Source organism: Mixophyes fleayi, chromosome 3 (assembly GCF_038048845.1).
Source record: "Mixophyes fleayi isolate aMixFle1 chromosome 3, aMixFle1.hap1, whole genome shotgun sequence".
NCBI classification, from domain to species: domain Eukaryota; kingdom Metazoa; phylum Chordata; class Amphibia; order Anura; family Limnodynastidae; genus Mixophyes; species Mixophyes fleayi.
Genome location: NC_134404.1, coordinates 271,998,544 through 272,014,616, shown reverse-complemented (window position 1 = coordinate 272,014,616; position 16,073 = coordinate 271,998,544). Strand labels below are relative to the sequence as shown.

General features: G+C 38.6%; 1 protein-coding gene across 1 annotated transcript in view; it reads left to right on the top strand.

Annotated features, from left to right (window-relative positions):
* The window catches only part of ADGB (androglobin), a 259,425-nt gene that overhangs the window by 175,051 nt on the left and 68,301 nt on the right, over positions 1-16,073 (top strand). The window contains exons 17-20 of the mRNA XM_075203593.1: positions 1,936-2,005; positions 10,433-10,541; positions 10,783-10,918; positions 15,113-15,227. Coding sequence (XP_075059694.1) covers positions 1,936-2,005; positions 10,433-10,541; positions 10,783-10,918; positions 15,113-15,227 — 430 coding nt within the window. The remainder of the gene's footprint in view (positions 1-1,935; positions 2,006-10,432; positions 10,542-10,782; positions 10,919-15,112; positions 15,228-16,073) is intronic.

Below are 16,073 nucleotides of genomic sequence, written 5' to 3'. Positions count from 1 at the left end.
TTAACATCGGGTCCCTTTTCAGAAAGGGATTGCTCCAGATATCAGACTTTTCTGGATATCCCCTTTTTCTGAATCTGTCTGCATAAGTAGATAATTTCTTGCATTGTGTTTTCACTACAATTCTTTTTTATTCTGTGGAATTGGGAAAAGGGGATATTAGTTTTCCATTTTTTGGCATGGCCACTTTTGAAATGGAGGCAGTTGTTGGTATCTACTGTGTCAATGAAATTCTTAGTAGTAGTTTTATCTCCATTCCCCATCAAGACCAAGTCGAGGTACTCAATTTCTGACTGATCATACTTGGCCATAAATTTCAAATTTTAATCATTATTCCCTATGTACTCTAGAAATCTATGGAGTTGCCACATCTCCTTTCCACACTAATATGATATCATCAATATATGTCTTGTATAGGATAATGTGTTTGTCAAAGGGGTTCAGATTGTATATATACCCTTGTTCCCATCTTCCCTTAAAAAAATTGGTGAAGCTGTGCGCAAAAATCATTCCCATAGCGGTTCTGCATATCTGGAGATAAAACTTATTTAAAATCCTAAAATAATTATGGGTGAGAATTAAAAGTATTAGAACACAAATCAAATCCCTATGTTTTTCTGTGAGAATAGGGTCAGAATTCAAACATTGTCTGCAGGCCTCAATGCCTTTTTTGATGTTCAGTGGATGTATAGAGAGATTGTACATCTATTGTAACCCACAAATCTTTGCACCATTTAAAATCTTTAAAAATGTGTATTACATTGGTCGTGTCTTTTAAATATTACCTGGGATTGATAAAACACATCCGCAGAAAAATGTCTACATACTCTAAAATATGGGACATAAGGGATTATTTGCCTGCTATAATTAGCCTACCAGTGTGATTGACCAAGGATTTATCTTAGGCAGATGATAAAAATTGGAATAATGGGACTATTTAGCATTAAAAACTGAAAATCATCTTATCCCTTTATTAAAACTTCTCTTAGAATTAATACGTAATCAGAAGTGGGATCATTATTCAAGGATAAATATGAAGATGTGTCTCCTAGCAATCTTTCAGCCTCTTTTACATAGTCCACTCTATTTAGTATAACTAAGCCCCCATCTTTATCAGCCTGTTTAATTACTATATCTTTGTTATTGAGATCCTTTAGAGCTTCGAATTCCTTTTTAGTAAAGTTAATACTGGAGGGATTTTGATATTCATAATTACATATATCGTCAACCACTAAGTCCTGAAAGATATCTTTGTGGCTGCTTTTGGATTCTGGGGGTAATACTTTGATATTAGTTTGAGACCTGATTTTGAATTGCTTTCGTAATTATTTATAATACGGTTAATACTGTTAGTTATAATACATTCAAAGTATTGCTAATAGTGACACATGTCAGACATGTCTAACTGCTTTGAGAATGAAGCAGAGCAATGTTTAGTGAATACTAATTTAAATACATGTGTGTATTGGCACTTTGGATTATGTCATTTTTGAGTGCTTTGATCATTACTGTTCATTCAGTATGCATTACAATGTGTGTCAAACATACTAGAAAGCCTTATGATCTTGACTTGATTAGTTCCACAAAAGTTATGTAAATGCAATTGCCCACAGACTATTACCTGCACTAAAAAATAGAATTATTTTATTCCAGTCAATGAAAGTTCTGTATTTTAAAAGATGATGGCAAATGTAAATAGACATTGCTGTTTTTTTGCAGTTGTCTTGTTGCATTTTTTTCGCTATTTACCTTTATACCTGATGTCCATGGATGGAATGAAGGGAAAATAAACAAAATAAGCTTTTGTGTGCGTAGAATTGGTAATCTGGTTAATCGACTGTATAAATGTATAGAAATAATCTACTTGCCGTTGCCAAATAATCAGAAAAGACTGAAAAGAGAAAACTATTAACATGTTTTTTCTACCTTGACTTACAGGACATTGTACATCTTCCACAAGCCAAATACATATTCTTATACACAGCAGAAAGCAAACTTCAAGGAAAAGGTTTGTATTGTTGACTCTTATATGCGCACATTTTGAATGTGAAAGTTCCCAGCTTCTCAATGTAACCAGCTGATACAGAAATAACATGCAATATAAAGGCAGAAGAGAAAATAGAAAAGAAAATTAAATCATGGGGGGACAGTGAGGGAATTAGAAACAGCACAACATATATTTTAACAGTAAAGAGAACAAACAAGGTCTGTATTAAATAATGAGACTGTGATTCCACCTAGTAAACAAAGCAGTCAGAACGAGTTATACCTGCATACGTAGTAACCTGGGACCTGTCTGAACCTGCATGATGACAAGCTGCAACACTCTATGATGTTCAGTTGATTGTGAGTCACCATTTCGTTTGGTTGTGTTTTCTGTAGAGTGCCGAAATAATGCTAAGTTTAAAAGTTGAACAACGTGTCAATTTGAAATTTTTAGTAAAATTGCACAAAACACCAACAGAATGTTTTAAAATGCTTACTACGGCCTATGGGAATAAGTGCCTGTCTCGTGCACGTGTGTTTGAGGGGCACAAAAGAATTAGCAAGGGAAGTGAGAATGTTGAAGATGATGAACACCCTGGATGACCTTGCACTTCAAGAACCGAAGAAAATGTAGAAAAGATCAGTCAGATTGTTCAAAAAGACCGCCAAGACTCAGTGTTCGAATGATAGCTGAATCAGTGAACATTGACAAAGACACCGTATGGAAAATTTTGAGTGGGGATCTTAACATAACGAAAGTTTGTGCAAAGATGGTCCCAAGGGTTCTCACACCAGAGCAAAAAGAATGTTGCAAGGAATGTTGTGTTGACATTCTGCAGCAATTTGATACAGATCCAAACCTGTTTCATAAAGTAATCACTTGTGATGAGATCTGGATCTTTCAGTACGATCCTGAAACCAAAAGACAGTCAATGCACTGGAAAACACCGTTCTCACCAAAAATGAAAAGCTTGTCAAAGCAAGTCAAAATTCAAAGCAATGCTCATTGTTTTTTCCATATCAAGGGTGTAATTTTGGAAGAATGGGTTCCAGAAGGCACCACAGTTAATCAGCATTATTATAAGGAAGTTTTGCAAAAGCTGAGAGAAAAAGAAGCTGTGGTTTCTTTCTTCACCAGGATAATGCGCCTGCTGACACAGCACTTTCTGTGAAGCAGTTTTTGACCCACAAACACATTACTACACTTTAACATCCTCCATATTCACCCAATTTAGCACCTTGCGATTGTTATCTTTTTTAAATCAGTGCTTAAAGGGACACATTTTGAGTCAGTTGATGGTGTAAAGAAGAAAACGGCAGATATGTTAAAACAAGTGACAGAAATGGATTTGCTCCATGCCTTTGACCTGTGTAAAATAAGATTGCAGCAATGTATTAGTGCAAATGGGGAGTATATTGAAGGGGACAAACATTAAATTTGTAATACCAATAAATAAAGGTGAGTTATTTAATCAGTCTCGTTATTTAATAGACATACCTCGTATGGTTTTGGAGGCTGAATACTAGTTTTCACAATTATTTACATTTGTAAGAAGAAAAGATTATTATATTGGCTTTCATATTGCCTTCCTGTCACTTTCCATGTATAAGAAGCATCATTGCTGTGAAATTGTCACTGTTTGAGATCAGTGATAGACACCTTGATACACTATATCCTTCAATTGGGACACACATTACCCTTAATCTCAGTAATATGTTAAAACAATACATTCATTAAACACCTCTACTCGCCCAAAATACCCTCATAAGCAGGGCCATCTTAACAACATTATGGGCCCCGGGGCAAATACACAACCACTCACAGAAATAAAAATGTAAATTATCGATAAAATTGAGCTTATATTTATTGTTACCTGCAAAAACATCAGTTTAACCATGAAAAAAACATGCTGTACTACAAAGATTAATCCACATAAACTTTTTTTATTATAAACAAAATTATTATAAACTATGAATTATTTATTATTTATCAAGTGTTCAACAGAAACAAAATTATTCAGCTATTTGTCCCTCCATCATTCTTCTGATCTCCCCCTGTATCAGACTCTGTGCCCTCCATTATTCTCCTATTTGCCCCCCTTCAATTACCTTTCTATCTCCTTCTTGTCTTCTTTTTTCTTATTTTCTGTTTTCTGTATTCATCGCTTGCTTGTCTATCGCATCGTGGCTCCTCTCTGTGCGCTCCTCACTGAAAATGTCGGACGTTATGACGTCACACCTGACATTCAGTGCAAGCGCAGAAGGGAAGAGGGGAACAGGGAGGGAGCCGGATCGCTACTGCATAAAAGTATGTTTTTTTCTTTCTTAATTACTTCAGAGCCCTGCCTATGGGGCTCCTATGCCCGTAAGTCCCCAGGGCAATTGCCCAGCATGCCCAATGGGAAAGACGGCCCTGGTGGTTCAAACTGCATCTCCATCCTCATCCGATTTTAGATGTGCTGCTGGCGCTGCATTGGGTCTATGAGGCCATGTGATGCAGAGGAAGTCTCTTGACATGGAAATCAGCTGCTTTGGGCAAATAATAATATCAAGTTCAGCCTTCTTCTCTGATTTATGGCCTACCAGGTATTACCTTGCTTCCAGCTCTTATTTAATAAGAGCTTGAATACAGGTGAAGCTTTGTGAGGCATAAATTGCAAAATAAGAATTGGGTCAATGGGGTAGTAAGCAGAAAAAGGGACTAATGGGGGATAAATTAGGAGGGAGCTGAAGGTTGTAGGTTGGACTGGATGGGCCACCTGCTGCCAATCACTTCTCTAGATGTATTTCTGTGCTACAATATATAATTATTAGTGAATGAATATATCTTAGTGTTATAACTTAATGTTAACATCTAAGGGTAAATCGATTTTTATATACCCTCCTGCACAGCACAGCACAGCACAGCACAGCACAGCAGAATGGTAATGCCATTTTTCAGATGTGTCCTCTATGAACTTTGAATTCTTTAGACTTCTCTGCTTGGACACCCACAACTCTGTAAATCTGAGAGAGAGGAATATAAGCACATATTATTGTTGGTAATAATTTTGGCCATGGACCTTTATATTTCACATAGTTCTTAAAACTGGAATCAGTAGCAAAGACAAGAAAGAAAATATAAGACAACACCTGCATATTAGCACAATGTAAGAGTACTTTTAGTTTTAGGAAGTGGAACGTATTCATTTTGAAGTCAGGAGCATCCAGTAAATTATATGTTGCAGTAATATATTCACAGCAAACTTTAATGTATTTGCTAGAACATAGATTGCCCTATTCATATTCTGTGATGGCAGTAGTAGCGAAGGCTTTAAATGTACTGTATATAAATGTCATCTACAAAACAATTTTTATGCACTGTTTTAGTTTATAGACGTGTGTTCAACAACACAGTCTACCCACACCAGACCACGGTCATACATCACTGCTCTGCACTGTTGCTAATGTTTAGATGCTCAGATTGTGTCAGCTTATCTAGTCATAGAAAAATAAAACTTGACGGTAGAGCAACACATCCCATCTAGTCTGCTCATTTTTATTTTATGTTGGTTTTTTTCAGACTTAGGATAACGGTTTGTCTATCCCAAGCATGTTTAAATGTATGTACCATATTAGTGGGAGGCCAATAACTCTCTTCCTCTGAAGAATGCTTTTCTCCTTGTTAAAACCCTTGATATATTTGAAATCTTTTAACATATCCCCTCTCCCTAATCTGTTGCAAGCCATACGCATATTGAGGTAATTTAGTCTTTCCTGGTAAGTTTTATTATGAATACAGTGCACCATTTTAGTAGCCTTTCTTAACACAGTCTCTAATTTATGACCTTTTGAAGATATGGCATCCAAAACTCCATAACATTCTAGGGGGGTATTCAATTAGGTTTCCGGTCCTAGGTAACGCACGCTACCATGAAAAGTGTGCAGTATTGACAGTAATACGGTACCGCAATAGCGCAAATTTTCCTTTGCAACCCTATGGGGTGCGCACAAAAATTCACGTTATTGCGGTACTGTGGAATGCCTTCGTGGCCTCTTACTGTGGACTGGAAACCTAATGTAATACCCCCCTAGGTGTGTCTCACCAATGACCTATATTGTGCCATCACAAAAGGAGAGATTCCTTTTCTCTTACTAATTCCTCTTCCTTGCAACCTAGCTGATTGACCTTCCTCATTGCATTGCTACATTGTCTCTCTTTAAGTAACCTGAAATAATGATTCCTATTCCCTTTCCGATTCAGTAGTTGTAGTAGTTACCCTTTTAGCCTCGTTAATACTATAGCCTTTGGATTTTTGAGACCCAAAGGATGATTCTGCAGTTTTTTTAAACTGTGGTTTCTAATTTACGTAGATCATGAGTCATTAGTCACTCCTACAGTACATCAAAGTTGCCTACAAATTAAAGTACAGCAATTCTAGCCCCATCCACTTCTGCATGCCTATGTATATGCGGTTTTGAAGAATGAATGCAGTAGACGTGCTGACACTAGTCAAACACATCTAACAAGGCAATAAAATAGGATGATCAATGCTAGGGTCTCCAGGTCACCACGGCATCAACAAAATAACTTAGAGAAAGTCATTTGTGACAGCCAATCACAGAATTATAAATTAACAGCAATTCAAATCTAATTACAGTAAGTGATCCTAGCTGTATCGAGTTTGTCATGAGCAACACATTTCTAAACTACTTGTGAAGTTGCTTCTTTTGCTTCTTTAGCTAATTATGAAGATTTCCATTATTAACTTAATGTGTGGATGTATTTTACATTTAATTAGACATTTTGTGTAAATTAAATTAACTTAAATTTTATTTATTTGGGGGCAAAAAATAAATTTTAAAAGGATGGTAAAGATTAGAAAGCTTCCTTTAGCAGAAAGACGAAAACCTCATTCTCCAGCTGTTGAGTGAATACAATAGTCTAGCACGACAAGACTATAAATAACTAAATAGTTTAAATTATTGATTCAAGGTGAAGAAGGACCGGATGAAAGGACAAAATGAGAGTAAAAACGGTGTTGCTCCTGAGACTTTGTCAAACTTTTTGACCTTTGTGCTGTCTCCTCTCTTATGTTAAGAGGAATCCTTGATGCAATGAATTATTTAGTAAAGAATAAGGACTTGACTGTTGCTTATTTCCCATGTCATTTAACTTAATATTTAACACATTCAGACATCTACATTGATTAGAAATGATAAATAGCCATTTGAAATTTTCAAGGCTTATATGGTCAGACTGTAAAACATGAATGCTACATAAAATACTAATTAATGATGTGTAATTTGATCTTTCTTGACCTTGAGTAATTATGGAGTATTCTGTTGTAGGAAAGATGCAAATAAATCGACCACTTGGGTCTACCATTTGCTAATGTTGCTTTTTGCATTATCTTTACTTATTGATTTATTTCATAGCATTTAGTGTAATTTTATTGTCTGCAGTGAAATGTAACTATATTAGAAGTCACCAAACGCTGATGTGAGCATATAAAATATTGGGATTTATTTCTTAATATTTGACAATAGGGCTGATGTTTTATCGCTGCTTAATGCTGCGATAGAAACTCACCTATCTCCATAATTTATTATTTAAATCTTGTATAGGCAGCTGAGCGATACTGGTCTGGAGTGATTAACTTATTGTTTCACCTGACCAGTCTGAGACGGTAGAAAATAATACAAATTAGATTATAAAAATAAATTAAAATATTTGTAAAAATAATAACAAAAAATATAGGCCATTGAAGAAATGGTTAATTGTAAATTGAAAAGCATTTTTTCATTAATTTTCTTATGGCCATAACAGAGTAAGGATTGTAGCAGTACATGTAGTCCCAGAGAGGGACAAGGTTCTTCATTAAAGCCCCTTATGTGGCAAGGGTCTTCAAGCCACAAGGCTCAGGTGGGCCCCTTTCTCCACGATTCGGCCAAAGCTTCCTTTGGGGAATTGGTTCTTCAGCTCCCTCCAGAAGGAGGGAGACTCCAAGAGCTTGGGGAGGAGGTCTTATTAAAGTAATTCTATCGTTTTCAAATAAGCATTGCCCAATCAATTGTATGTGTTTCCAAAGCACAAAGTGATTTATTTTAGGAGATGTAAATAGTCAATAATTCAATACATTATTATATTATGATACAGTACAGTACAGCCAATACCAAAAGATACATACATACATACATACCGCGCTCTTATTGCATGCATTCGCTGCGCATCCACGGGACCCAATGGACAGTATATCTGCTTAGAATACTGTGTCAGAATTGACTGAGGGCCATGGGGAGTGCAGCTATGATTATATACAGTACAGTGTTACACAGTGAACAATAGAGATGACGTAGATTGTTTCTATAGGTCCAGACGTTGGGTGGGTCCAGGGTAAACAGGTCATAGGCTGATTCAATCTAAGGAATCCAAAGGTGGGGGTCGTCTCTCCAGGGGGTCTGCTCCTTTCATAGCCAGCATCATACAAAGGTTTATTCCCTAATATCAATAACTAAAGTATGCAATGTGCGATCTCTTCGCCGACTGCACCGGACAGCTGCTGATGAATAGGGCTTTAATATGACACTAGGCATGATACCTTTCCTATAACCTTAACCTTGAATATCACTGAACTGTACGTATAATCATTATATATATATATATATATATATATATATATATATATATATATATACTACTAATAAACTAAATACTATCTGCTCATAAATCACAGTGTAACGGAACCAATATGAATATGAATTATATAAATAACTAAATGTTGTAATGCGAGTGTGTGCGTGTGTATTTTACCGTGCGATCGCACCACGCGCTGTGTTAGGTGGCGTACGCATCGCAATCGCACGGCAAAACAATTAAACCAATATACTTTCGTTCATCCAATTATACAACTTCTGAACCTAAATCCCTCTAGACATATAGTTACAAAAAAAAGTGCAAATTGCTAAGTGCTGCGCAATTTTGCCACCCCAGTGGCCCCAAGATATTAGACAATGGTCCCTAAGACTGGGACTGGTTGGCGATTTGGGGAGGGTACATGAGCTGGTTGGCGATTTGGGGAGGGTACTTTCTGCTCTTTTTAGTTTTATTACACAGTGCAGAATCTGTGGTCTGAAGGAAAGTAACTGTCAATCACTTGCAGTTCTTTGCCATTCAGCCGCATGTGTTTTTTTCTGCAAGTAACGGCTCTGATCACAGAGGATGCCAAATTCATTCATTTCAAATTAAATTACGTTTATTAACTATTTCTTATTGACAGCATCTGACTATCAGGTTTCTATTGTAAAGCGCTACGGAATATGTTGGCGCTATTTAAATAAATGATTATGATGATGATGAATAGAAAAAAAAAAAACTTTACGTATATGTAAAGTTTTTTTTTTCCATTCATCATCATCATAATCATTTATTTAAATAGCGCCAACGTATTCCGTAGCGCTTTACAATTGGGGACAAATACAGTAAATTAATAAACAAACTGGATAAAACAGACACAGAGGTGAGAAGGGCCTGCTCGCAAGCATACAATCTATGGGATTGCATATTAGGAATCTTCTACCGCCCAATTTAACAAAAAAATGTCACTGGGACAGCTGAGTGATGCACAGCTCCCGGGTCACTGTAGTGTCTCTTTGTCCGGATTTGGGCTTCCAGTTCCAGATTCAATTTAAAAAATTTGTAAAAAAAATGCCAAGCTTTATTTTAAAAAATAGGAAAAAGTGCTTTATTTAAATAATAAAGCATTTTCTGTTCATTTGAAATGGTGAAAGTGATAGAAGAACAGTGCCATTACTTGTACACCAGCTGTACATGATAATCATGCCCTGCAGTGCCCCGTTGGTGATGGCCAGCGATAGTCTTCACTGGCCATAGGGCTTTGTTAAATATGTAGAAACACTATATTATGGGAGGTATAGAGCTTTTTACCTATTAATAAATAGACCCCTCAGTGTAAACTGTGATTCTCATCGTAATTTCATATATTAACTATGATTCAATATTAGCCATGGTATTGTAAGTAAACGTTATCAATGATTCGGTGTTTAATGTAAACATTACATATGTAGAAATCTGCATTAGCTACATGATGGCAAACAAGTATGTCGTCCCATCATGATATGCTTAAAGTGTGTCTTGATGCACTTTAAACGTATCTTCATGTGGATGTATTTAAGCATTCTAAGTTATATGCAATGCAAAATAAACACAAAATGCCATATTTTTGAAACATGCATTTTACATCTGTATTTTGAATGCAATGCATCCAACTGCAAATGATTCCTTTTGTGTTTTATGAATAATGAAAAGCAGTTTAACAAACTCTTATCTTACATTATTTTGCACCCTTTGTGAAAAAAGAAAACCAACATCTAGGAAAAAAATGCAGGAGGCAGCTGTAGCCTTTAAATGTTAATATAACTAATAAATGTGTTTTTTCTCCCTTTGCAGACAACAGATGATCTAGATCAAAAATCCTATTTCTTATATGTGGACAACATTAAGCCTACAGAGATTTTAGTTAGCTTCTCAGCACTGGTGCACTGGGGTGATTCACCATGTAAGTCCAAGAACTGAAGAGTGTTTATTGTGAATAAAACAATCTAGAACTAGTCCTTTATGATCATCACTGCACTGAATTTTAAACATAACATAAAACGTATAAAAAAATAATTGTTATTGCAACTTGCACAATTTTTATGTATTTCACTAATTGTTAGCTTTTCATAAAATATGCAAATTGTTTTTGATCCTTCTGTATATGCTTACATTCTGTTTTCCAATTATTTGTGTTTTTACAGTTAAACAGGATTCTGGAGCACAACAGGGCCTGCTGACTGTAGAGCAGTACTCTTGGAAAAGTCTCGTCTGTGGACCAGTTGTGTTAAAACTACAGACTTATGTGACCAAAGCAGCTATGCTACGCCTTCCTGCTGGGTTTGTATTCTCTCTTACTCCACTCCACAGGTCTATGTATACATGACTAGTGCATACTTGCCAACATTTTATAATTTACGTCCGGGAGATGCAAGGGGGACAGTGGCGCACGCAGGGGGGTTTCTGAGTCTCCAGAAACCCCCCCTGCGCTAAGTAAGTGGCCGCTATAGCTGCACTGTCCTATACAGCAGCTGCGGCGCTGTCAAAGAAGCGTCCGCGGCGGTGCTGTAGTGTATACAGCACCGCCGCGGACGCTTTTTAGACAGCGCCGCGGCTGCTGTATAGGACAGCGCTGAAGCAGCTCTCGCGGGGGGTGTTTTTTTTTGGGTCGAGGGGGAAACCCCCCCCCCCCCGACAATCCTCCGTTCGCCCCTGGGGGAGGTGGGTGTGGGGTGTGTAGGGGGCGGGGCTTCAAAATTTGTGTCATTTTAGCCCCGCCCCTGTGACGGGGCCAAACACCGCAATTCCCAGTGAATCGCGGCGTTTGAACCGAATTCTGCCCACTTCACTAGGAAGTGGGCAGATCAGGGAGATTGCCATACTCTCCCGGGAAATGCGGGAGTCTCCCGGACATTCCGGGAGAGTTGGCAAGTGTGGACTAGTGTCATGTTCTGTTTTTGAGATAAGCACATCAAAATTATATTGCTGAAGAGACATTTTACCAAAACTTGAAACACTTTGCAGAAAATCTATCTAGCATAACAAATTAATGATAAGTGTGATTTCTACTTTTACCAGCATCAAAATATATTTAAAATAGATCTATCACTGTGAGTGAATAGTTTCTGATTTTATGGTATCCGAAAACTACTTGCGTTATACTATTTCTCCTCAATATACTTTGCTGGCAGCCTTTCATTTTTGTCAGTGATATTCAGACCAAAAATGAGCCAGGATCGTTAGGCCTTGTGGTAGTATAAACACAATGGCTACTATTGCTGTAGCCTTGCTGCCATGATAATATTAGTTGATTTGTAAGCACAGTCACAGGTCCATAATTAGAAAACACTGGGTCCAGTTTCAAAATGTTAAAGGGATGTCTGCACCCAAGAGAAGGCTGGCAGCTTATTGCCTGGCAGGCAAGTACTATTAAATGGCTCCTGGCATGACAACCCTATGTCCCATGAGTTGTACAAAGACAACAGCCATAACATGTACTTTGGTATAAACAGAACACACAGGGAAGAGCAAACATGGTAATACAGGACAAATAGTGATAGGAGGCTGGACGCTTACAGGAAATGATGAAGAGACATATATATCGACGAGACACATAACAGCATGACACAAAAGAACAATTAGGCATGAAAAGACAGACAGGACATGAAGCCAGATAGGAAGACAGGGAATTATAGGTATTATTGAGACAGACTGGATCTATGGACACATAGACTAGGACAAATGAACAGGACAAACAGAAATAAGATAAGATTTATGAAAACTGTTCCACAGATAACTTGCAAAAGTTGATGTTGCCCATAACAGCAAATGTCACATAAATTTTTGTATCTTAGGGTAAAAAGTAAAAATTAATATCTGATTGGTTGTTATGTAACACCACTTTCTACACAGTAACCTGAGAAACAGTTTTCAGAAATGTCCCTCAATGTAGATAGATAAAGAGGGCTACAACACAGAAGCAGACAGATTGCTAGGATAGAGAGAGGCAGTCATGTTATGTGGGGTGAGAGACATTAATATTGTTGTAACTTTTAGATACAATTCATATATATTTAGGACTTGGGCCACTTACTGCTGCTGTAAAAGAAAACGGTATCTTTATTAGCGTTGCTGGCATAAAAAAAGTATCAAGACTAAAGGTGGGTTAGCAGGTCAGCTGTAGGTAAAACTATTTTCATACCTGCAATGGTACGTCCTCAGAGGCATAAGCACCTTTGAATGGTGAGTCTGGTCACTTTCTTATTACATTTTATATTGGCTGCGGCAGAGAAGCTGTAGCAGCGCCATGCACCACAAGCCTGCGAGCAGTAACCAAGTGGAGCAGAGGAATAGCTCTCCGTTACAGAGGCGCAAAAAAGAAAAAAGTTATATAATTTACAGAGGACTGGTGCTTTCCTACTTTCTAAAATGCACTGGGAAGCAGCAGCACCCGACCCGGGGACTTGTATACCACTATCTATATCCCTGTACAGTCACTAGTCACCACCACTGAGTGTCTCTCCCCCCCGTCCACCCTTCCAGTCGGGGTCCCCCAGGGCTCTGTTCTGGGCCCCTTACTCTTCTCTCTATACACCTCCTCCCTGGGTGAACTCATCAGCTCCTTCGGCTTCAACTACCACCTTTACGCTGACGACACTCAACTATACCTCTCCTCTCCCGATCTCTCTCCCTCCCTCCTCTCTAGGGTGTCCGCCTGCCTCTCTGCCATCTCCTCCTGGATGTCCTCTCGATTCCTCAAACTCAACCTCGCCAAAACCGAGCTGATAGTTTTTCCTCCCCCCCCATACCTCATCCCCTGTCGACCTCTCCATCACTGTCGACAACTCCTCTATCTCCTCTGTCCCCCAACTTCGCTGCCTTGGTGTCACCCTCGACTCCTCTCTCTCCTTTGGCCCCCATATCCTTTCTCTTGCTAAATCCTGCCGCTTCCAGCTGCGTAACATCGCTCGCATCCGGCCCTTCCTCTCCCAAGATGCCACCAAATGCCTTATTCACTCTCTGATCATCTCCCGCTTGGACTACTGCAACCTCCTCCTTACTGGCCTCCCCCTCTCTCATCTCGCTCCCCTTCGATCTGTACTTAACGCAGCCCCTAGGCTTATCTTCCTTTCTCGCCGCTCCTCTTCTGTCTCCCCCCTCTACCAATCCCTCTACTGGCTCCCCTTCCCCTACAGAACTCTGTTCAAGCTCCTCACTCTTACATACAAGGCCCTCGCCAATGCCACTGCACCCTACATCTCCACACTCCTATCTATTCATGCTCCATCCCGTCCTCTCCGATCTGCCAATAACCGTCGCCTATCTTCCCCCCTCATCACCTCCTCCCACGCACGTATCCAAGACTTTGCCCGCGCTGCCCCCCTCCACTGGAACAAGCTCCCTCCCTCCATCAGGACTTCCCCTAACCTGTCCAGTTTCAAACGGGCTTTAAAAACCCACCTTTTTCTTAAAGCCTTCCAGTCTCCCACTTAAGTACCTACCTATCCTCTGCCTCTCCCCCTTCTTTCCCCTTCCCTGCCTCCGTCCCTCTACTCTCCCTCTCTTCCCTGCGTTTCTCCGTCTGTCCACCCCTCCCCTTAGATTGTACGCTCCTCTGAGCAGGGCCATCTCTCCTCCTGTTTCCACCACTTCTAACTCTGCTCTCCAGCTACTTTGCCATCCTCCCCTCTCTGGGGGTCTCCCTGTCTTCCGCACCCTCCTTTTGGGCCCCGTCATTTGCGGATATTCCCCCCGCCCTCGCTAGCTGTGCATTGAGCTTACTGAGTTACTGTGCTTTATGTTTACTGTACTGTGCTGTCTCACCTTGTATTGTAATTCGTTTTTGTCACTGTACGGCGCCACGGACACCTTGTGGCGCCCTATAAATAAAAATAGTCATATGCGATTTTATGTGGAAATGACAAGTCTATCTTATTACAGATCAATTATATTAGATGGCTGAAAATAGTTTAGTAATTAAATAGTAAGAATTTTTGTTACAATACTTTTTATATACAGATTTATTTTTCTGACCAAAATAAGATCTAGGGGTAAATGTATGAAGCTCCGGGTTCTTCAACACCCGCGAGTTCGGCGTCTTTAGCGCTTAAATTTAAAGCGGCGCTGCTTTGTAAAGGGAAGTTTCCCTTTACAAGGCAGCGCCGCTTTAAATTTAAGCGCTGAAGACGCCGAACTCGTGAGTGTTGAAGAACCTGGAGCTTCATACATTTACCCCCTAATGTGTTATCTTATTTTCTGATCCAAATAAGATGTTATTTTGCTAAGTCACCTAATCATTTTCCTTTTTGTTATTATTTTATTATTTTATCTTGATAAATGTCCCCATACAATACATTTGTCGGCAGCAGTTTGTATAAAACTAATGCATATATTTTCATCTTTAAAAATGCTAATATAGAGAACTACAGAATATTTATCATGTCATAGACTCGCTATTTAAAACATAAATGTTATGTGTCAAAAGTCTCTTGAAACAGTTTTTTAGTGAGTACTTTTTATGTGTCTTTATTGCAGGCGTCATGTCTTATGCTTCACTGCAAGATCACCCTTGGGGCACCATATCCACCTGTGTAGTACAGTTCCATTTGTCTTTGGTGATGAGGAAACTGTTATGCCATATCTTGACAAGGTAAAAATTCCCTTGGCAACTACAAGAACTTCTAGGTCACTAAATGATTTATTATATTTTCATTGTCTTTTACTTCTTCTTACAAGAAGACAACAATGTACATGTTTTATGAAGACTGGTTAATAGTACATTTATATACATTATATGAATTCTTAACAAGTGGTGCAAACTTAGGTCACAATGTGCAAGGCATACATAGACTGGAACATTGTATTATAAATAGTGAAAATGTATAGGATTTGGTCTAGCAAATCATAAAGGGTATCATGGGCTAAGTATTCTTTACTCATTTTAATTTTTTTGTCCTATGGCTCATGACATCATTAGCTTTTAGTACATAGCAGTCATGAAACAGGCATCAATGTTACTTTTCAAGTAATCCCAATAAGTCCTATTTGTCATTCATTAGGGTAATTCACCAAATTGCTCAGTAATCATTACATGTTTTCATGCAGGAAAATCCTTAAAACATGACCTGTTTCAGTTAGTCCAATATTTAAGCGTAAAATTCCCTTTTCCTTCCTGCACATGCTGAGTAAAAAAGATTACAGGCAGACTGTTTTGGTGACTACAGTATAATGTAATGTCTATTCAAGTAATCACAGTACAATTACATACTGACACGCATTAGTACAGTGACTGGTTTCTCCTTAAGTCCTCACTCTGCTCAGCCTAGGAAATCCCACCACTGGTCACCTCTAAATCCCAGTGATAGGCATGCTGAGCAACAGAGAGCTGGAGCAAAAAAACTGCTAAGAGTCAATTAAGTGTTTTGTCCTGTTTCTTGGCTAAACAGAGCATCTGAAAACTGGACCCTCCAGGTGAATACCAGACAGACAAGAACAC